At 36.9% G+C, this 22,442-nt stretch overlaps 3 protein-coding genes across 6 annotated transcripts; 2 read left to right on the top strand and 1 right to left on the bottom strand.

Moving 5' to 3' along the window:
• Nucleotides 1–330: 330 nt before the first annotated feature.
• Nucleotides 331–2,809, bottom strand: LOC125219395 (putative acetyltransferase At3g50280). Its single transcript, XM_048121369.2, has 2 exons — nt 2,128–2,809; nt 331–1,100 (listed from the first exon to the last, which is right to left on the bottom strand). Exons 1-2 carry the CDS (start codon nt 2,800–2,802, stop codon nt 477–479), a joined length of 1,299 nt encoding a protein of 432 aa, XP_047977326.2. The 5' UTR covers nt 2,803–2,809; the 3' UTR covers nt 331–476.
• Nucleotides 2,810–4,208: 1,399 nt separating this feature from the next.
• On the top strand, nt 4,209–6,134 carry LOC125205713 (putative acetyltransferase At3g50280). Its single transcript, XM_089063422.1, has 2 exons — nt 4,209–4,905; nt 5,424–6,134. The coding sequence occupies exons 1-2, from the start codon at nt 4,210–4,212 to the stop codon at nt 6,030–6,032; spliced, it is 1,305 nt and encodes a 434-aa protein (XP_088919548.1). The 5' UTR covers nt 4,209; the 3' UTR covers nt 6,033–6,134.
• A 5,780-nt stretch (nt 6,135–11,914) lies between these two features.
• Nucleotides 11,915–21,883, top strand: LOC125221067 (TNF receptor-associated factor homolog 1a-like). Of its 4 annotated transcripts, none has more exons than XM_048123206.1 (13): nt 11,915–12,005; nt 12,602–12,817; nt 14,202–14,313; nt 14,792–14,880; nt 14,969–15,037; nt 15,151–15,280; nt 15,642–15,800; nt 16,326–16,674; nt 17,933–18,045; nt 18,441–18,588; nt 19,234–19,703; nt 19,783–19,984; nt 20,298–21,883. In XM_048123206.1, exons 2-13 carry the CDS (start codon nt 12,637–12,639, stop codon nt 21,669–21,671), a joined length of 3,396 nt encoding a protein of 1,131 aa, XP_047979163.1. In that variant the 5' UTR covers nt 11,915–12,005; nt 12,602–12,636; the 3' UTR covers nt 21,672–21,883. The 4 variants fall into 4 exon arrangements, with proteins under 4 accessions (XP_047979163.1, XP_088920756.1, XP_088920755.1 ...); XM_089064630.1 differs by having other exon boundaries at nt 19,783–19,979; nt 20,296–21,883; XM_089064629.1 differs by lacking the exon at nt 11,915–12,005 and adding an exon at nt 12,484–12,502.
• Nucleotides 21,884–22,442: the final 559 nt, after the last annotated feature.

Raw genomic sequence — 22,442 nt, forward strand, 5'->3', positions numbered from 1 at the left:
ATATATAAACTTTATATAATTTTATCATTTATTATTTCATTTACTTAATTGACATCTCAGTAGGTCGTGCAACGTACGGGGGTGATACTAGTAATTATATAAAAATAGGATTGAGATTTGGTAGACCGATGCAATATTGTTTTGTGCAAGGAGAAAATAATACTCCATCTGTACATGATTAAATGTCGCATATTTAACCAGTACAAATTTATAAAGTAAAGTAGGTAGAAAAGTTAGTAGTATATGAGGCCTACTTTTATATAATGGTTTTATAAATAAAAAAATGTGAGTGGAATGAGTTACGGGAACATAAGGTACACTTACCTAATATAGTAAAAGTGAAAAGAGACATTTATTGGCGGACGGACGAAAAAGGAAAAATTGAACATTTAATGACGGACGAAGGGAGTACAGATTGCAGACAAATTGAGAATCAGATAAAGAGCAAGAATCGAAATTTGGAAAATATGAGGGAACTAGTGTGAAGTTAAGTAGTCTTCCATTGTCTGTAACGTCTCCTCAGCGAAGCAAACTTCAAGGTCCATACCGCCGGGATCCGCCGCCGGAAAAACCACTACCAATCCCTCAACCTTGTAAGTGTAGCCACTCCTCATAGCAATTGGCTTCCCCCACCCGAAATCGCAGTCGTAAACATTGTGTCGAGGAGTACTTGTGATGACAATAGGCGGAGCACTCCCCATTGCGTGAATCACCACTTTCTCTTCCCCCTCGCGCCTGATGCGAGGCTCCACCTTCTTCTCCGCGTTTCGGCTGATTGCTTCATTACTCGTCTGAGCGATCAGCTGATTGATCTTCATCGCGGTGCCGCCCAATCCCCCCTTCCATAGATCGCTCCCGCTCATCGCCAATGCAACGGGGAAGAATGCGTTCCCAAAATAGGCGTCTGAGAAAGACGACAGCCTGCTTCTCGCGCCAATCGACAGTGCCAGAGTCCGAGTAGTTGAATCGTCGGAGCTGCCTGCTGTGCTCCGCCAGAGATGAGCCAGAAGTGCTTGCAGAGTAGATATTTTGTCGGTGTCCATTTCGGAATTCGCCTTCCCCTTCAGTTCACCTAGCTTCTCTTTGCTGAAATGGAATACCTGTCGGCCGATTAAATAAATAATCAAATGCAAATTCTTAATATTGTACAAACTCCAAATTATAATTTAGACATTTTAAAAACGTCAACAACAGTGTTGGGAGAACATTGACACTGACACTGTGTTGACATCAGTATTGTTAGGGTCGTGGGGCGCTCCGGGTCGATGAGGGGGGAATCCGGGGCGTGGGGCGATGGGGCAACGGGGCGAGCGACCCATGAATCGGGGCGCACTATTATGTTTAGTTACAACTTAAGTCTAAATTTATTCTCGATCCTCGTTTATATGCACAAAGTATACTTAATTGAATAAAATATGCATAAATCTTTTGTAGTTAAATAAATTGGCATGCACAAATTTTCTCAAATAAGTAAATATAATGCATATTATTAGGTAAATAAATTTGATTTTTAATTATTTAAATAAATAATTTGAAAAAATTTAATCATCTATATAATACTAATAAATTATAGTCCATTTCCATGTTAGAGAATAAATAGATTACTATAATATAATATGGAGTAGTACTATCTGTTAGAAGTATGAAAGTAAAGATTTTAATAATAAAGTAAAAAGTAGAGTCAAAAAATTAAAAAGCTGTAGAAGCTGTCACTAAAAAGCAGTAAAAGTTGTATCATCTTCCTCCAATTTGAAAAAAAAAAGAAAAAAAACTCAAATTTTCGTCGCCCCAACTCGATCCGCTCGCCCCCACTCGCCCCAGGCGCCCCAAGCGCGCCCCATGGATCTCGCTCGACTCACCCCCATCGGGGCGACGCCGGTCTCGACCTGACCGCCCCTCGCCCCGAGCGCGGCCCGGGCGAAAAATTGATAACACTGGTTGACATTTTATGTTGCTGTTATTTTGTCATCTGCTGAGATTTTTAAAAGGTCGAGATTATAGTTTTGATTTTGTATATTATTTAAAGTTTGCCATTTAACATTATCCTATGAATATAATACTGTTATGTTAAAAGGAGAACTGAAATTACTATAGAAACAGTACACACTCATGAATTTCTATGAATACCTTCCGTGGCAATTGAGATGGTCCGATTAGGTTTTTCTCCAGTGTTGGGAGATGGATTCGCCTATTATCTTCGGCGGCGATGGAGCGGTCGAACACGGGAGATTTCGAGATCGATTCTGAACCGCGAGAGATCTCCGACCAGGAAGTGAAGAAATGCCAGAAAGAAGGGCCGTCTATGACGACATGGTTGGTGGAACAGGCGATGACGATGCCGTCCGCTAGCTCGGTGACTTGCACCGACACCAGAGGCTTCGAGATTCCTTCGAAATTGGTGAATCCGGCGTTCGCCGGGAAAAAGGAATACACGACTTCTGGAATGAAGCTCGGGGGGTCGATAACCTCGGAGACGGAGATGGAAGGGGCGATTGCGTGAATGAACTCAGCTCCGTCGTTATTGCAGTCGACGGAGAAACTGGCCATGCCGTCTCCGTGTTGGGTGGCGACGAGGCGGCCGGCGAGCGGAGGGAAAAAGTCTAGGGCGCGGGAGAGTGAGTTTTTGAGATGTTGGATTAGGGATTCAAATTCAAAATTAGGGTTGTGAAATATGAGGCATCTTTGGATAGGAACTGTTTGGAATGCTCGTATATCCCATGGATTAAGCTCTAATCTTGACAATGAATTTGAAGCAGTGCCGCAAACAAGAGATGAAGACACCACCTTCACATTTTCCGCCATCTTCAGTTTCTACTTTGGGTTTCATACTAAACCATCTATTGCTGATTAAATACACAATTTTGTTATCAATTGTTTCATTACTTTAACATTTGTTATAAATATCAATTGTTAAATTCCACGTGAAACCACATGTGCTTTAAGGGGTATCAAATCTTCGGGTGGATGACACTCATCATATTGTTTAGATTTCGAAAAAAGTAGCAAAGTTGGCATCAAATTAAATTGTCGTTTTCCTAGAGGTAGGTTCGTACAAATAGAAATAATGTTATACTTATATATTCCTCAAAAGTAACCTTTGAAAAGAGTAGTGTCATTTGACCGAAGTGAAAGAAAGGGTAGCCATGCTAGCCCATGAAAGTCAATGAAAATTTACTGTTTGAGCCCATTAACAGGTGATTGGTAGCCTTGAAACAATTGTTGATGAAACCGTAATGGCGTCCGGTCCGGATCACCTAATTCTTTTTCTACATCATCTCCTGCTCCACTTCTCACAAACATAAGTAATAGGCCCACCATCATATTTTATGTTTGTTATGAGTGGAACAGGAGATGGTGTAGGAAAAGAATTAGGTGATTCGAACTGAATTGCTTCAAACTAGAGAGAAGGGAGAAAGGAAGGAGGTAGTGAGTGGGCTTGTTTGTTCTTCTTTTACTAATTGGGCCAGATGGTTTTTAGATTAAGGGGGTTGGGCTGAAAACTGTTTTAAGATATTATAATTCATTGCTGGACTAAATAATTATTTTATGGAAGCCTGAATGCTTTAGCTGAATAATTCATGAAATAATAAGTTAGTGGAATATATATCAACTTTTATAAATTAATTTTATACTAGTATATGTGAATAGCATAAATTAATGGAAAGTGAAATCGGTAAAATTGTAATGAGATATTTATTAGGGACTATTTAAAGTAAGAAAATATGTAAATATTTAATAGGATCGGTGGAAATACTTTCACTGGTCTCTAATAAATGTCTCAGATTTGACCAGTGTGGATTTTAAGAAATTATTTGAATTTGTTAGTAAAAGTACAACGGAGGGAATAGGTTATTCAGTGCGACAGAGGGAATAGGTTATTCGATTAGGGATGGCTATTTTCGATAGGCAAGAAAATCCGACACAAGAAATAAGTTTGGGACAAGTCATTTTATGTTCGTGTCTTTATTGAGTTGATCTATTAGAGACTTGATAATATTAGATTGGGTTTGGCTTATGGTTCATGTTCTTCGGTGCACTTCCCAGGGTTCGTCAAGGCGACGACCCGCGGGGTATTGAGCATTTCCAATTCCAAAATTAGTATTTTCTATTCTTCGGAAAAATTCTACTTAAAATAATTAATCAAGTCCATATTATGAATCATTAAATGTAACCCCGTTTAATCAGCAATAGATGGTTTAGAGATTGGAGATGGCGGAAAAAGTGAAGATGATCTCTTCATCTCTTGTTTGTGGCGCTGCATCAAATTCAATGTCGAGACTGGATCTTAATCCATGGGATATACGAACATTCCATATCAATCCCATTCAAAGTAGCCTCATATTTCACAACCCTAATTTGGAATTCGAATCCCTAATCCAACATCTCAAAAACTCACTCTCCCGCGCCCTAGACTTCTTCCCTCCGCTCGCCGGCCGCCTCGTCGCCACCCCCCACGGCGAAGGCATGGCCAGTTTCTCCGTCGACTGCAATAACGCCGGAGCCGATTTCACTCACGCAGTCGCCCCTGCCGTCTCCGTCTCCGACATCATCGAGCCGAGCTTCATACCTGAAATCGTGGATTCATTTACCCCGGCGAACAGCGGAGCCACCAATTTCGACGGAATCTGGAAGCCTGTATTGGCGGTACAAGTCACCGAGCTAGCGGACGGCGTCGTCATTGCCTGTTCCGCCAACCACACGGTCGTAGACGGCGCTTCCTTCTGGCATTTCTTCACTTCCTGGTCAGAGATCTCTCGCGCTTCGGAATCGATCTCGAAATCCCCCGTGTTCGACCGAGCCAGCGCCGTCGCCGAAGAGAATAGGCAGATCCATCTCCCTACAGTGGAGCAAAACCTAATTGCTCCATCTCAATTGCCAATGAAGGTATTGATAGAAATTCATAAGGTTCTCAACTTATATAGTTTCTCACTTTATACCTAGGTGTGATAGAAATGTGATCCATATCAAACCACTCTCAAACCTTAAACCAGGAGTTTATTATAATGAACTACTCCCTCCGTCCCAGATAATTTGGCACACTTTGATCCGGCACGGATTTTAAGAAATCTAATTAAAAGTGAGTTGAAAAAATCGGTGAGGTGTGGGTCCTACTTTTAAAGCATTAGTTTTATAATAAAATGTGAGTATGAATAAGTTAGTGGAATATGGGGTCCACTACCAAAAATGGTAAAAGTGAAATGAGACAAATTATGTGGGACGGCCCGAAGTGGAATACTGTGTCGAATTATCTGGGACGGAGGGAGTAATGAACTTCAGATTTTTAAATTATGCGGCATGTTGCCATTGTTACTAAATCATTGAATTTCGTATAATGAACTATTTGTAATGGATTCTGCGTTGTTTTATAATTATGTATTTGGCATTTAGCGTTTAAAACTACTATTTATTTTATTTGGCAACAGGTATTCCATTTCAGCAAAGAGAAACTAGGTCAGCTCAAGGCGAAGGCGAATTCGGAAGCCGGAACTGACAAACTATCTACTCTGCAAGCACTCATGGCTCATCTATGGCGGAGCACACTAGGCAGCTCAGGCGATTCAACCACTCGCACTCACGCTCTGGGATTCGCCATCGGCGCAAGGTCAAGGTTGCCGTGTTTCCCGGATGCCTATTTTGGGAACGCGATATATCCCGTTGCGTTGGCAATTAGCGAGAGCGATCTATTGAAGGGAGAATTGGGCACCACCGCCCTCAAGATCAATCAATTGATTTCTCAGCATAGTAATGAAGCAATCAAATGCGACGCAGAGAAGAAGCTCGACTTTCGCAGCAGACCTAATGCGCCATCGGGGATTGCTCCGCCTCTTGTCATCTCAAGTTCTCCTCACTTTCGTGTCTACGACTGTGATTTTGGTTGGGGGAAGCCGGTTGCTATTAGGAGTGGGAAAACGTACAAGGTTGAGGGCTTGGTAGTGGTTTCGTCGGCGGCCGAACCCGGCGGTATTGACGTTGAAGTTTGCTTTACCGAGGACACGTTAAAGGCAATGGAAGACTACTTAACTTCACACTAGTTTCCAAATTTCTCCTCTTGCTTTTTTCAGTCTCTCTTTGATTTGTTCTTTATACCCAGTTCTATTACCTTATGTGGCAATACCAACATTTATTTGCTTCTATATTAGCGTTTGGATGATAGCTAGCTAGGTTAAGACTATGTTAATTTAGATCATTCCATAGACTAGTAGTATAGATAGAATGGATGTAGAACTTAATTAGTAATGAATCAAGAAATCAATACAACATCTCTTTCAAGAAAGCTACTGTTCTATTCATCTTTTTTTAAAATATTTGAGTAGAGAGTATTTTTATTTAATATCCATTCCGTTCACCATTTAAAAGGCCATATATACTCGTCACGGGTTTTATAAAACTATTTGACCTTGTGAAGAAAAATAAATAAGAAAAAATTAGTGAAATATTCGTCTTACTCATAATATTTGTTTTATAATAGATTGTAAGTGGAAAAAATTAGTGGTAATGTGTGTGTCATCCGCATATCAAAATTTTAAAAAAAAGTAAATGGATCTTTAAATTATAGACGGAATGAGTAATACATCCTACTCTAAGTGACATATTTTCCTTTTTGAGATGACCGACTCTAAATGACACATTTCTAAAAATTGAAACATCAGTACTCTATACTTTTTTTCTCTATCTTACTTTATTCTCTGCACTTAAATTACAAAATAACACTATATTAATTTTGTGCCGAAAAAGAAATGTTCAACTTAGAGTGAGACGGAGGAAGGAGTAGTAACTAAATGCTGATGAGCACTTTAGTAGTAAAATATATACCGAGCACTTTATAAGTATGCTCGCAACATTGATGACCATGACTATTGTGCTCGGACATACTAGTGCTTAGAATATCCGAGCAACAAGAAAAAATTCCCTAGTCAAGGAATACCAAGGTGGCAATCCTATTTGATATGTCACATCCATAAAATTTTGACAAATGGAAATATATATTCCAACTAGATATATACAGTATGGAAACGCTCTATAATAAATGTACACCATTCTATTATATGGAAAGTTTATGCATATTCAATATATAATAGGCACACTATATATAAACACTAAATAATGGAGTATATATACCACATAATATAGTTATTGGAATGACGATCATTTTTTTAATAGTAGTTCTAGTTTATAAAATTTTAAATTTAATTGCTTTATCATGCAACAATCCTTTGTAGGGATGTCAATCGGGCCAGCCCACCGGGTTTCGGGCCAACCCTATTCGGGTTGCGGGTCAATCTGGTGCGGGCTAATCGGGCTGTAATTTATTCGGGTTACAAAAGTTCAACCCTAATCCTAAAAGCTCGGGTTTTGGGCTAGCCCAACGGGCTAATCGGGTTGCTACCGATAAAATTAACATGCGTTCAATCCTATAAATAATAGTGAAAATTAGTTATATTTATAGAATGTAAAATATTTAATTATGATAAATTTGATATATATGCTTAAACTCAAACATAAACATGATCAAATACTAATATTTGAGATTTATGTACAATAAAACATAAACATCAAGAAATTTTAAAGCATGTTTTAGAAATTTAAATATATTTTTTAGTGAATTTGAAGTTTCTAATTTATATATCTATTATTATGTTAATAAAAATTTAACATATAATTTATATATTTAATATATAAAAATAAAAGTTATTGCTTAGTAATCTATATTATAAAATAATCAATGAAGTGTCGAATTATAGTCAAACAAATAGAACGATAGAAATTTTATCGGGTTTTCGGGCCAGCCCATCGGGTCTGGCCCTAACGGGTTGCGGGTTAATCGGGTGCGGGCTAATCGGGCTGTAATTTTATCGGGCTAGAAATTTTCAGCCCTAACCCTGAAAATTTGGCGGGCTATTCGGACCGGCCTACGGGTTGCGGGCTACATTGACATCCCTAATCCTTTGTCTATTTTGTTTATGAAGTTTTTTCATGCTATATTAAAAATGATTAATGTAATAAAATTAGTTTTTTAATCTTATTATTATAATTATCATTATTACTATTATTTTTAAAATTTGTTTTTTAATTATTTTATTTTATTAAATATGTTTATAAATTTAACAAAATATATAATATCCATACAGTTAATATCAACTCTAAATAATTATCCATATATTTTATTTAATTAGACACTACATAATCATTTGTGTTACTATTAATTTAATTTATATGGAGCAGTATTTAATGCCAACAAATTTGAAGTTAATTACACTTTTTATTTGTCTAAATTTGCTGTATTTATAAAAAAAAAGTAATCTCCTAAATATCTTATTGTAAGATGACTTAGTATAATTAATTTACGTATAAAATGACTTAGTGAAAAAAATGATTTAATAATTTTAAATACATGAAATGATGGGCCTATATGTATAGTGTATTTATTGTGCATAATATGTGCACAAACTTTCCATATAATAAATGATATCTAGATATAATTAGAGTGTTTCCATAATCTATATATCTAGTTAGAATTAGAGTTATATATATTTTTATTTGTCAAAATTTTATCGATGTGACATACCAAATAGGATTGTCACCTAGATATTCCTTGACTAGGGAATTTTTTCTCCCGAGCAACTACTTGTGCTCGCTATAATTATGGAAGCTGTCTGCATTAGCTAATTTTTGTATCCGAGTATTTTGGTGGTTGGAAATTTTTTAAAAAAATATTAGTTTCTGGAGTATTTTTTTTAAAATAATTACTTGAATTCAGTATATTTGTCTAAATTAATACTATTAAAAATAAATCCAAGTAAAAAAAATTGAAATGACATAAATTAAATAAAATGTTTTAAAATGCATTTGAATTTGAAATGCTTAAAATGTGATATTGGTTGGGAATAGTTAAACGTTGATCAAAATTTAGTATTTTCTAAATTTTAAATTCGATCATAAATATCATCAACTTTTATCAATTGCGCAAATTTGATGTGGCAAATTTTGAACTTAGGTGGCAGTACAATGGCAATGTGACGTGCATTGCGCGTAACATGGCATAGAATTAATTAAAGCAATTAATGTAAAAACTGACATAATAAATGTAATTTCAAGAAATTTATAAAACGTTAAACATCTCTTTTCTAAACATTACTGTCTCCTACAGTAAAATTTCACAACAAAGAACCTTAAGGTAAGTTTTGATCAGAGAAAGGTGGAGTTTAGTTTTCAAGATAAAATAATAATAAGATACATTGAGTTTTGAGATTATTTTAGTCCCATAGGGTTAGCTATGACTAATTATCTTATGATTATCTATTTAGAATTGAGTTGTGAAGTTGAATCTCATGAACCGAACATATTATAAATTTTATCCCGAATATAATCTTACAAATCGAACACTCCCAAAAGTATTAACTTTGAATAGAAGTAGTTTTTTGCTGCAGTATGAGTGGGTTTTTTTGAAGTTCAAAATAAGGTGTCCAATTCTTCAATCATAGGGACCCTTTATATAGGCACCGATTTCTAGACATAAGGAAACAGACAAAAAAAAGAAATCTTAAAGGGTAGAACTATAAGGAAGAAATATTAAAAACAATTTATATTAATCCCTCTCTAATCTCAAATTTTATCTCAATTTTTACTTCTCTTCACAAATATGGACTTCGGCACTAAGGAGTCGATTGCTCTTGCTAGTTGTTGGACAGAGATCTCTAAGGACCTAATACTAAGCTACGTACAGGTCGAGGGCGGTTTCTGAGGACGTATGATACGCCCGGATTTTGCACTGTTTTAAGGCCATTATTTGGTCCGTTTTTGTTATCAAAATCACTCTACATGTCCATTATTTGCATATTCTATACATTTTGGTATTTTGACGTGTTTTGTGAGAAATGTGCATATTTGAGCCGAAAAGGGGAGTAAAAACGCATAGTCTGGAAATCTGGAGTCAGACGGCGACCGCCGCGAAGTTGTACGGCGACCGCCGGCGCCCGGCGGTCAAAGCTATGTGGCGGCCCGCCTCGGAAATTTACGCTAGGAGAAGAGTCTCGCCCGGCGACCGCCGGAGGACATGTGGCGGTCCGCCACCGAAGGGTCAGAGTCTCTGAACTCCAACGCGGCGACCGCCGGCCAAGGTGCGGCGGCCCGCCGGAGAAAGGCGGCGAATCCGACCAGCCCTAGATTTGCTCCAAGATTTACCAAATTTTGAAGATCTTTTCCTTCTATGATGAGAAATAATCTTCCCCTATAAATAGGACCTCAAGCTTCATCAAGAAAGGAGTTTTTTTTTTCGACACACAACAAGAACACATTCATAGAGATCAAAAGCTAGAGTACTTCAATTGTGCAAGGAGTTGAAGAAGGATTTCAAGAACATCAAGAACGACAAGGATTCAACCTACGGGTTTTATTTGCTTTAGTTTTATGTTCAAATTGCTTTCCCTTCAATCTATGTTTTTAGTTTATTCAGTCATGTGTAACTAAACTCATAGGATTCTAGGGATGTGTTAGTAGCAACTTTGGTTATACAATTCCGTTTTCTATTTAATATCCGTTTTGTTTTTACTTTGTTTCTTCCCTAAGTTAATCATGATGCTTCATAATTGAGTGACACAATTATGTATGATTCAATACAACTTGCTTCATAACTGTGACAGAGTTCTAGCGAGTTAGATCCACTTAGTAGACACTACAGTTAGCTTCCTTTAATACGGCACTGTTAATTGAGAGTGAGGACTTTTCAAGGGTCTTAGGAGCTTTTTGGAGTTACGTGTTAGGATTGACAACCCTAATGTTAGTAATCAACGTTTGTATCGCATGAGCATAAGCTAGGTGACTCGTCCTTTCAAAGTATTAACTGTGCTAGGGTATTGTAGTTTGGAATTTGTATAACCATTAAAGCGAAAGCATATCCCTAGAATTCTCCTTATCTCTATACTTTTCTCTCCGTGATTTGCTTGTTTTTAGTTGTTTACTGTTTTTAATATTTACTGTTTTCAAAAAGTTTCCAATAATTCTTGCTTCTCCAGATAGTAATTGAGTTCTAGTAGAAGATAGACACTTTGTGTACATCTTCCCCGTGTTCGATACCCGGTACTAACCTTTTGCTATACTATACCTACTCTGTATACTTGCAGGTATTTATAGTGCAAATAAAAAGTGCATCAACGTATCACGAAGAGATACAAACGAGTAAAGCCCGTAGAGGCCCCGACACACCAGTCCGGCAATCTACGCAAGCATTGGAAACGACTGGTGAACGAGTGCGCTAAATTTCACGACATCTACGATGGCAATACGAACGGGGCGAACGGATTCAAGTACTTGGAAATATATCAACAACTGAAGGATTTCTCCAAATTCGGAATGGATCGTGTCAGAACCTGAGTCCTATTGATGTGTGCTTCCGTTATTTTCTAGGTTTTTATCTATCTTTTTTTTTTTAATGTAGGATGTTTTGTTTTCTTTTCAATGAAATTTTTTTGTTTTTCTTATTTTGTTATTTAAGTTTTCTCTAATTTACACTAACAATTTTTAAAGTGAAATATATAAAAACAGTGCTAATGTGGAAAATGGATAGATCTGAGATAGGCTATGAGATGGCTGTCGTTACAGGGAGATAGCCTTTAAGATGGGCCGCTGACGTGGCCATAAATGATAAAGTAAATGAAAATGAAAAAAATATGCTATAAATGGATATAGACCAATTTATATAATAAAAATAAAATATGATCTATTTCTATGGAATAGAGGGAATAATTTTTTAAATCAAATATAATGTGTTGTGCATCACATGAATTAATAAATGAAATAAAAATAACTACTATAATTTTGAAAGAAGAAAATCAAAGTAGGACTATTGAATTAACTTTAAAAATAATTTTGTAAATTCCTTACTCTGAATAGGGAAAAATAAAATGAAAGGTATTTATGGCAATATATATAGGTAAATTTATGTTCTCCGCCTCTGCTCGTCTTCTGCTACTTCTAAATCTCTCTGCGTCAAGCTGCTTCTTTTTTCGGTATGTGCTTCACTTCTACCTTTCGATCTGAATTACACCCTTCTTATTTCTCTTTATTTTTTGATTGATTTATGATACTGCTGAATTTCATTTTGCGCCTTCAATTTTGATTTTTTTTAATTGTTTGTTGGTTGATGAATTCGGTGTTTTGTGATATAGACATTCATTTTATGTGGTTTGTATGTGATTTCGGTCTACAGTTTCAGTAATAAATTGACTTTTATTGATTGTGTAGAAAGAGTTTGGGTCTTTAGATGCGTGTTTATTCTGAGGGATGGCAGTTATACTTTGAGTTCTTAATTTATATCAAAAATCAGTCTGGGGCTGTGGGAAAGTAGGGTTTACTTGTATTTTTCTTTTTCTAATATGAATTTGGAGTCGAGAACTTGATGAAATGTAGTTTGCTGAAGCTATGAATCCGAATTGTGATTCCGACGGAGCATAGATGCATTTCGATGCATGAATGTAATTTATGGATCACTCCGTTTTGTTTTCTGGTTAGCTATTGTATATGTGATTTTGGAACTGTATATAGTACATTATCTTATCTGCATATAGGTGCATAACTCATGCTGTTTTGCCTTTTCTCTGGTCAGATTGAAAGGGGGGTGAGAGTTGGCGACCGGAGAATATGAGTGTGTCTGTAACTGATGAGTCTGGTGCTGGGAGGTCGCTTGAAGGAGATTTGAGCGAGCAGCAGAGATGTCAGTCTGAAGAAGCATTGATAGAATGGAGGTCTTCGGGCCAGGTTGAGAATGGAACTCCATCAACTTCGCCTCCTTATTGGGATAGCGATGACGGCAATGATGGAGGTGTGCTATTTATATTTTGATGATATCTTAACAGGTGTTGTCTGCAATCTCCTGATACGTTTCTGAAGTAGTTTCTGGATCCTTCAAAAAAGAGTGGTGATCATCTATGAAAATTTTGAAATTCGTTAATTTGTTACATCTACGTATTCTGCATCTTAGTAGTCACTGTTTGATGAAAGTCAGCTATTGGGTAAGACATTCAACCCACCCATGAGCAAATGAAGAAAATTAAAGTGAAAGAAAAACTGAAATGTAGAAAGAAAAGAAAAATCACATGTGGATACTAAGTGGTGATGCTCATATAATTAGTGATTGTCTATTGCACCAGACCGTTAAATGTTATTGATAAAGCTGTTTGATTGTTTCTTGTGAAATTGACACTTGGTCTAATCTGAGATGGTATTTTGATAAATGCATTCAGCACTGCATTGGTTCCTCTTAACTGGAAATTAAGCTGGCTTCTACTTTGTCAACAGTATGTCAAAGTGAATTGTAATGTGTTCATGAGTGTTTATGATACCGATCGTATTTGCATTAGCTAGGGGATGTTGGATGTGATTTTTCCATCCTTATCTTGTGGATATTTTTATGTTTATCTTTCTTTCCCTTCGTATGTATCTGTGTCAGTTTAGTAGATTTGATTTACTTTGTCAAGTACGCTTAGGAGTCTTATATAGTTCTCTATATAACTTATCAAACAATTAGAGAGAAGTATCGAAGGGATCAAATAGTAGTCTCCGGCAAGTTTTGTGACGATAGGACTCGTTCCGTTCTTGGTTATGGATTCATCCCTTTCGTTTATCAGTTTCAGTTTCTATACTTTTATTCCATAATTATCAATCCACAGCCACTGCATCTAGTAAGTCTTATCAAGCATCTGCATAAATTCCATTCCGTTTAATACTTTATTATATGCCTATGGCGTGTTATGTTTCGTATGCCAATATTTTATCGAATGCTTTTGGTGCATTTGCTTTTCACACCATATCAGTTTAAGTCTCAAGTTTTATCTCTGATGGAACTAATGCGGATGGTTTATGAGTTTTATTAAGTGTATTAACAATTCAAACCAATATCATCATTGATATGATGAATAACTTTTTAGTGCCTTGTTAAGGTTGATTTGCTAATTGCTATTAGCTCCTGCTGGATAACTTGAAACCTATGATTATTAATAATACTATATGGATTTATATTCTATCATTGAAAAGCTGAATTCAGCCATATATGTAGAAATTTGTTCATAAGATCACATTCAGAATGTAAAAGTTTCATACTCTGATGCTTATTTAATTCACATTTTCATCTTAATATTGGTGAACAACTGAACATTACAGTTTTATTATCATTAGTCATTGTTCATTTGGTCAGTTAAATGTTTCAGGTCCTAAACCATCAGACTTATATGGAAAGCATACATGGAAAATCGAAAAGTTTTCACAAATTAACAAAAGGGAACTTCGGAGCAATGCGTTTGAGATTGGAGGCTACAAATGGTAAGATCTAATTTCAGACTTGTTTTTTGCATTTTCTATTGGTAAACATTTTAAAAATATTGCAGCTCTGTTATAATGCTGCATAATTATGAGACATAATTTTTAGATTCTGGAACGGGCTAATGCAATGATCACAAGGTGAGGTTTCCCATGCTCATGTACTTGTAGAATTTATTAAAGCTTGACTATTGAGATACTGTTTGCTGGTTGTTTTTCTTTGGTCAAAATGAGAGTTTAGTTTCTAAGACATAATAACATATGTTTGTGAGGATGAATATCTACATTCTTCAACTCCATTAATCGTTAAATCTTCAAAGATTGGGCACACAAATGGATACATAAATGATCAGATTCCCATGTAACGATTGAAGGTTGCATCCATTTCCCGTTTAAGTCAATGATAATGATCTATCCACCACCTGATATTTCATTTATTTTGTTCATCCAACCGTAACTCATCTATTGGTTTGTTTTGTAGGTACATTTTAATTTATCCTCACGGTTGTGATGTCTGCAATCACCTCTCTTTGTTTCTATGTGTTGCCAATCATGACAAGCTTCTTCCAGGTATGATGACTGTCCATGTAACCGTGATTCTTTCTGGTGTCTGTAACTTGAAGTAATTACTATTAAGTTTGTTTTGACTGTGTGAAAGGTTGGAGCCATTTTGCGCAGTTCACTATTGCCGTGGTGAACAAAGATCCTAAAAAGTCGAAATACTCTGGTAGGTGATCAATTATTCTTACATTATGATATTGGTTTCCATTATCTTCTTTTAACTAGAGTTTGCCCCAGTCCATGAGCTACCTATTTTGACATGCTTCTGTAAACCTGAAGATACATTACATCGTTTCTGGAAAAAGGAGCATGACTGGGGATGGAAGAAATTTATGGAGCTATCAAAGGTAGTGGATGGATTTGTTGATGCTGATACTTTGATAATTAAAGCTCAAGTGCAAGTTATAAGGTACCCCCTTAGCTTATTTTCCTTTTTTTTAGTGTGTGTGTGTGTGTGTGATTTAGGCATGTAAATGCTAAATTAATAAAGTTGACAAAAAATGGCATCTTTCAGATGATATGGTTTTTGTATTGACATGTATTTAGATTGCCTTGCTATGTTCTTTGGGTTTTATCTGAGAAATTAGAACCACTGCAGCACATTTGGTTGTGATTGTTAGAAATAGTGAGTAACTTCATCTAATTGTTCTGAGTGCAGATGACAATTAAGTAAGAATTCTTCTGGCACTCAAATAAAGAAAAAGTTCATCCTTTGCTCAGTTAATACCCATAATTTTTTCAATAAAACCTGAATATTACATTGGTTTCAGGGAGAGGGCAGAACGACCGTTTCGTTGTCTTGATCATCAGTACAGGAGAGAACTTGTACGCGTATATTTGACAAATGTAGAACAAATTTGCCGGCGTTTTGTGGAAGAGCGTCGAGGGAAACTCGGAAAGCTAATTGAAGAGAAAGCTAGATGGTCCAGGTATAGTGCGTACAATGTCCAACTTCATTTTTTCTTATAATTAGCAAACGCATGGCATCTATACGTTTTCTGATAATGGAGCATTGTATTGTTTCAGTTTTGTATGATCTTGTAGGGTGGTTGTTGAACTTGTGTCCTAGAGGTCTCATATTGACTATCATTTGACTTTGCTTATATATGTTACGTAAGTACTAACTCATTTATTGTTAGTCTATGGTATGAAAAGCCAAGTATAACAGCATGGGTGTTTGGTAAAAAGCTTTGTGGATATTGCTCATCCATATCTTGATCGACATTGGGCAGGTTATTTTGCAGTTGCTTATCATCAGGCACAGCTGCTTTCCAATAGTTCTGAAATACAGCTAGTTTTGAAGAGCTTTAGAATTGACTTCTTTAAGCTCTTGTTGATTTGACATTTAGATTGAGTTTTGCATGCATGATTCATTAACTGTATGACGAAGTTCCTTTTGTTTTATTAATTAATAACATTCTAATATCAGTTATGTACTTGTAATGAATTTTCAGCTTCTTCTCTTTCTGGATCGGTATGGACCAAAATTGCAGGCGCCGCATGTCCCGAGAAAAAACTGAGACAATATTGAAAGTCATCGTAAAGCAGTTCTTTGTAGAAAAGGAAGTCACATCTACCCTTGTTATGGACTCATTGTACAGTGGTCTGAAAGTGCTCGAGGGCCAGTATAAGGGGAAAGAGAACAAGGGTAAGTATGTGGATGCAGATGAAGTACCTGTTCCTATTGTTCGAATAGAAAAAGATATGTTTGTGTTGGTGGATGATGTGCTACCACTGCTTGAGAGGGCTGCTGTAGAACCTTTGCCTCCGAAGGAAGAGAAGGGCCCCCAAAATCGTACAAAGGTGAGGATCATGATTTTGTGAATTTTATTGCTCATCATTTTATACAGACCCGACCATGTCACATATTTATGGGGGTAAGTATCAGTTATGTAATGTTTTAGTTCTTTTAGCGAAAATGTCCCAACATCTCTAAACACTTACTTTAACTACCCAACCTTTAATGTGTTGAACAAATTTGACCCGAAGTTCAGTCTCCAGCACCTGAAATCATTTGTGGCATGCGAGCTTTGGCATGGAAATACATGGCCAACATATATTGAATCACATGGATTATCAACATGCAAAATATACAAAATGACCTCATTTTGATGTAAAATTCTTAAAGTTATTTTCGAAAAAGCTCCCTCTCTAAATTTAACCCCTTCTTTTATCTTGTTCTCGCCTCCTTCCATATTGGTGCAGGCGGCACTGCCATCCCCAAGAACAACCCAAATTGTAATCATAAACACCAAGCCTCACATAAACATAAAAAGAAAAATTGAAGCAATAAAATGGATTGTGGCCTGGAATTATTAAAGCCATAGATTGAAGAGCCTCCAACAATTGCAATTTCAGGACGAGATAGTAAGAACTTGGGAAAAAGAAGGAACATAATAAATTGCTTCTTTTGGGATATTTTAACAACCCCCCATTTGGTATATCAAACCATTCCTTTTTTTTCTTTTCCTATTCTTCGTTGTGTTTATTGGTAGTTGAGAAATATGGCAATTATTTGACACATCAAAGGGTGTCAAATCAGAAGGCTGGTCTGATGAAGCTCCAACTAAAAACATCAAGGAGTTGTATCTGCATCGCTTGAGCTTGTTGGCAGTGGTATTGAGGGACTATCAAAAGGAAATCAGTGATGAAAGATCGGATGGAAGGAGAAGAACCAAGAGTTTAAATTTTGGTTTCCATAGATTGAGAGAGTATGTCTCGCTGTAAGAGAGAGAGCAAGACAACACTTATGGTATTACGTGTTGCAGTAAAGTATAATGTTTATTATGCTCTACTTGGTGATCCTAGTTATTATGACTTGATAAGTATTGCCTATGTGAGAATCTTGGTGTTTATCATGGAAGCATAGTTGAAGCCTTGACTGCGCACTGCAGACACTTATTCACAACTAAATTACCTCTTATTGAGAGTCCTCCATGCATCCAGCTTTTTTCTGTATGCATTAATGCATACTATTTCTTCTTCAATTTGCTTTAGGATTTTACTGCATCCGACTAATTATACATTATGCACAAATTAGTTTTGACAATCATGTTTACAGGATGGGACTTTGGGGGAAGAGTTTAACAGAGAATCAATTGAACGTGATGAAAGGAGACTTACTGAACTGGGTCGCCGGACTATTGAGATATTCATGTTAGCCCATGTATTCAGGTAAGCCAAATTAAATGTTAATGGCTGATCATGAGGTGGGCTGTCAAGAATGTAGAGAAGTAGCCTATTATTAACATTGTCTTTGGTATTCTGCTTTTGTTGTTCTTGCAGATCTTCTATGAAATATACACTATAGTTGATAATGTGTCCATTCTCAAAATTTCTGGTCATGTTGTGTATGTTTTGCACGTAATAACCACTAGCAGTATAACCTTCTCAAAAGATCTTCTATATTTTGCACGTAATAACCTTCTCTCTTGCATTGTTCAGACACACACACATATATGTATAATGTATGGTGTTTATATCTAATGTTTATGCATGTTACATGTGTTCAATTTTTTCAACATTATCATATTGTATCGATTCTTAGCTTTTTTTTGCTGCTCTAGCAGTAAAATTGAAGTTGCATACCTGGAGGCTGTTTCTCTGAAGATGCAAGAAGAGCTCATACGGGAAGAGGAGGCAGCTTGGCTTGCTGAGATTGAGCACAGAGCAAAGCGTGCAGCAGTGGATAAGGAAAAGAAGTCTAAAAAGAAACAGGTTTTATTTCAGTTATCTTTCTTACCTTGCAGTCTTTAGTAGTTCCTGTCATTGGATGATACTGTTTTAGACTTCTATGGTTGAAGTAATTCGACATACAGCTAAGAAGTTAGTCATGGTAATCTATTATTCTCAAATATGATTCCCCTGTGGCACCGTGTAAATTCATTCTGTTCGCTGTCTGTGATAAGTGTTTACTTTGTTCGAAAAGCTACCTTCATCACACTCCTCACCTGTTTGCTTGGTGTGAGTGCATGTTGCATGTGTATCTCTTTCGCGCTTAATTTACATCTTTCGAGAACATATGCTTCCTAAAATTCAAAATGAAGCTTCATTGATTTTGAAACCTGCATGTAAGAGTGATAACTTGTTGATACTGCCATTAAAGAGAATGTATGATTTCTGGTATACATTAAGTAGATAAGAGCGATCTTCTCAACAAAGTTTTTGCATCACTTCCATTGATACCTGCTTCTCTAGATTTCACGGAAGATGTTGTTATTACTATGTCTGCCCTCTAAATTCTTATATTCTTTTTCCCTCCTCTCGCTTTATATCCCTTTTCTATTTGCCATATCTCTTTTGTTTCAGAAAGCCTGGAATCATGAGAAAGTTTAATAATGCCGTCCACAACTAAAATTTCAGGCCAAGCAGAAACGAAATAATCGTAAAAGTAAAGACAAGGGAAAGGACGACAAGTCTCTCAGTATTATACAAGACAAAATTGAGCAAGATATTGACATTGTCAAGAGAAAAGACTCATTACCTGCCGACTCCCAGTCGTTACTTGAAAAATCCGATGCTGTGGAAGATGTTTCGGATATTTCTGATTCTGAGGAATGTATTCCTGAAATATTACCACCAGATTTAGAAGACAGAGATGTGAGTCCTGGCAATTGGGACACCGATACTTCTGAAATGCATCCTCCAACAGAAGCCAGTAGCAGTGGGATTAGTGGACTTTCAAGTGTGCAAAATGGAACAGAAGGAAGAAGTTCATCTGCCGTGGATGATAGCTCATCCACTTGTTCATCTGACTCAGTTCCTTCTGTTGTCATAAGTATCCCACAGAGAGGAAATTCTCATAACCAGAAAAATATAAAATCTCCCAGCAGGTAATCAATAACCTTACACGTACTCTGATTTACTCCTAGTTTATGGAAAATGTGACAACTTCTTGCTTCAACGTTTTAGGGGGAGGAACCACCAAAGCAAATTAAAGTCTAACCAAGCTGGTTCGGTTAAAGAAGAAGTGTCTCATCCATCTAAAGTGGTGTTAGATGCAGTGATTAAAGTTAATCGATCTCAAAGTTCCAAGGCTGTTAAACCTCTTTCTCAGGTGGCTCATCATTCTGATAGGGTGGCAATTGGGGCTGAGCATCAAATGCCCAAGATGGTATTTCTTTTCATTTCGATTTTTTGATATATTGATGGAAATGTGTGAAGCTGATAGTTATATATGAACAGATCTTGTTGCCGCCATGCTATTGGTTATTATGCCAATCCCATGGCTTTGGGATTATTTATCTATTCCTATCAATTTATCTAGGTGGTTTCTGACTAGACGATAGTGCATTTTTCTTGATTGCACCAGTTGTGCATCCTTTTGACTGTCTTTCTTTAACTTCTAATAAGCCTCAATTGTCTAGGGATCAATCTGTCACTTTCACCCTACTTGTAACAAACTAATTTCTGCATTTTTGTCATAGGATGAAGAATCTGACTCGTCTAGGAAGTTTGTCACCAGAAGTGTGGATGTCGATACATCTGAGGATAAGGAAGCTTCTCTATGCAGGAGCCCTTCGAAAAGCATACCACTTATTGCTCCTACAGAAATGGACTCGAAGGTTAATGTGGAAGGCAAGAAATCTTCTTCGAACAGGCTGAACCAAGCTGACAGATCAGTCATGTTGGTTTCAGATACGCAGAAGATTGCAACACCGAAGCTCACTGAAAATCTAACCAGTCATCAAGTGCTTGAGAGTGAAAAACCTCCAATACAGCCCATGATGATTAAAGCTGATAAGACCTCACTGACATCGATGCCGGTTATATCAAGACCCTTGAGTGCCCCTCTAACTCCTGGTTCTGTCGCTGCTGTTTCTGTGGTCCCGACAGCACCTGTATTGGCTCGTTCAGTAAGTGCTGCTGGTCGCCTGGGGCTTGAACCTGCTGTTCCTAAAACTCAAAACCATTTTCCACAGTCATATCGGAATGCAATTGTGGGTGGCGCTGCTACTGGAAGCTTTCCTGCTTTTACTCAGAATCATTCTGCAAGTTCAGTGGTGAATGCATCCGTTGCGTACTCACATGCACCTCCCCTTGTATCTACGCCCATGTTCTCATCAAGTAGCTCTGATTTGATGGAAACAAATCAATCTAAGCCAAGTTTTTCATTTGGAATGATGAGTCACCACGATAGATTACAGAACGGACCTCTCTGGGTAGACTCTTATCAGAGGGAAAACAGCAGGAAGCAACCTGATCCCGGACATCATGCTTCGCAGCTTAATGGTATGCAGAGTCATGATTTATATAGTTCATCACGTGTCAGGTCACATGACCATCTTCAATCTGGGATCTCAGCCTGCACAACAGGTCGTCAGAACCATGTATTGACAGATGAGTTTCCACACCTAGACATCATCAATGACTTGCTTGATGATGAGCATGGAGTTGGAAATTTATCAGTCTCGGGTTCTGCTTATCAGAATTTCAGCAATGGATCTCACTACCTAAACCGGCATTTTAGTTTCCCCGGTGACCCTGTCATGTCAACGAGCTCATGTAGGTTCGAGAGGATGCAAAGCTATCAGCACAACATATTACACCATAGTTATGGAGGAGCTTCTCATGATACCCTCGGCCACATGATTCCTCAAGCTAGCTCTCAACCATATGCGAATAACGGGCAGATTGATGGTTTCATTCCGAACCAGTGGCAAGTGGCTGGTCCTGATCTGTCCTTCCTGAGTGCCCAGGCCACAGAGAACGACAGCCGTCCTTACAGCATGGCAGACTATCAAAACCTCACTGTTGATGTCAATGGATACGCAGTGTTTCGACCATCAAATGGATTCTGAATTTTATATATATGGCAGTGATTTGCCTCGAGAAGGATGGAGACTGGATATGGAGTGATGATGTTTGTTATTAAACATTTTGTAAAGGTGATTATGGTTTCTTAGTTTTCTTGAAAAAATTTTAAGTTCGATATATTTGGTTTACTTTAGTTAGCATTGGATGGATTATCTAACATCAATTTATCTATAGAGTTTTGGTTTTGGTATTGGTATCTCACTTGTATATGTATAGTTTTGGTTTTGGTATCTCACTTGTATTTAATCAGTAGTAATATAAAACAAATAAGTATCCATGTCCGGGGTAAATTCACAACTCATTCAAAATGTAATACCTTTGTTTCATATTAGTACAAAAAGTTTCATCAGTTATTTAGTTTGGTACATTCCATTATTTTTATATGAGTTTATATTTACTCCGTGCATGCGCTGGTGCTATCACCATAGTAAACCGGCGGCCGACAGCTCAACATATTGAAAACAATAATACTCCGTCCGTCTCAAAAATATGTTCATTTTATATTTTTATGTCTCATAAAATATGGACATTCCATTTATGAAAATTATCTCAATTTATTACTCATATATATCAAGTTATTTACAACTTGTACCAAAATTAAAACATTAATAATAATAGGAATTTCATTATTCATTGACACTAATTTAAATATGAAAGGAATTCTTTTCCTAATATTTTTTCTAATTCACTCCTTACAACATAAAATATAACGGTGGGTCCATTACAATTTATTCCCAGCTGCAATATTTTATCTT

The sequence above is a fragment of the Salvia hispanica genome, chromosome 2, assembly GCF_029641045.1.
Source record: "Salvia hispanica isolate PSC_SH4W2 chromosome 2, Shi_PSC_v1, whole genome shotgun sequence".
NCBI lineage: Eukaryota > Viridiplantae > Streptophyta > Magnoliopsida > Lamiales > Lamiaceae > Salvia > Salvia hispanica.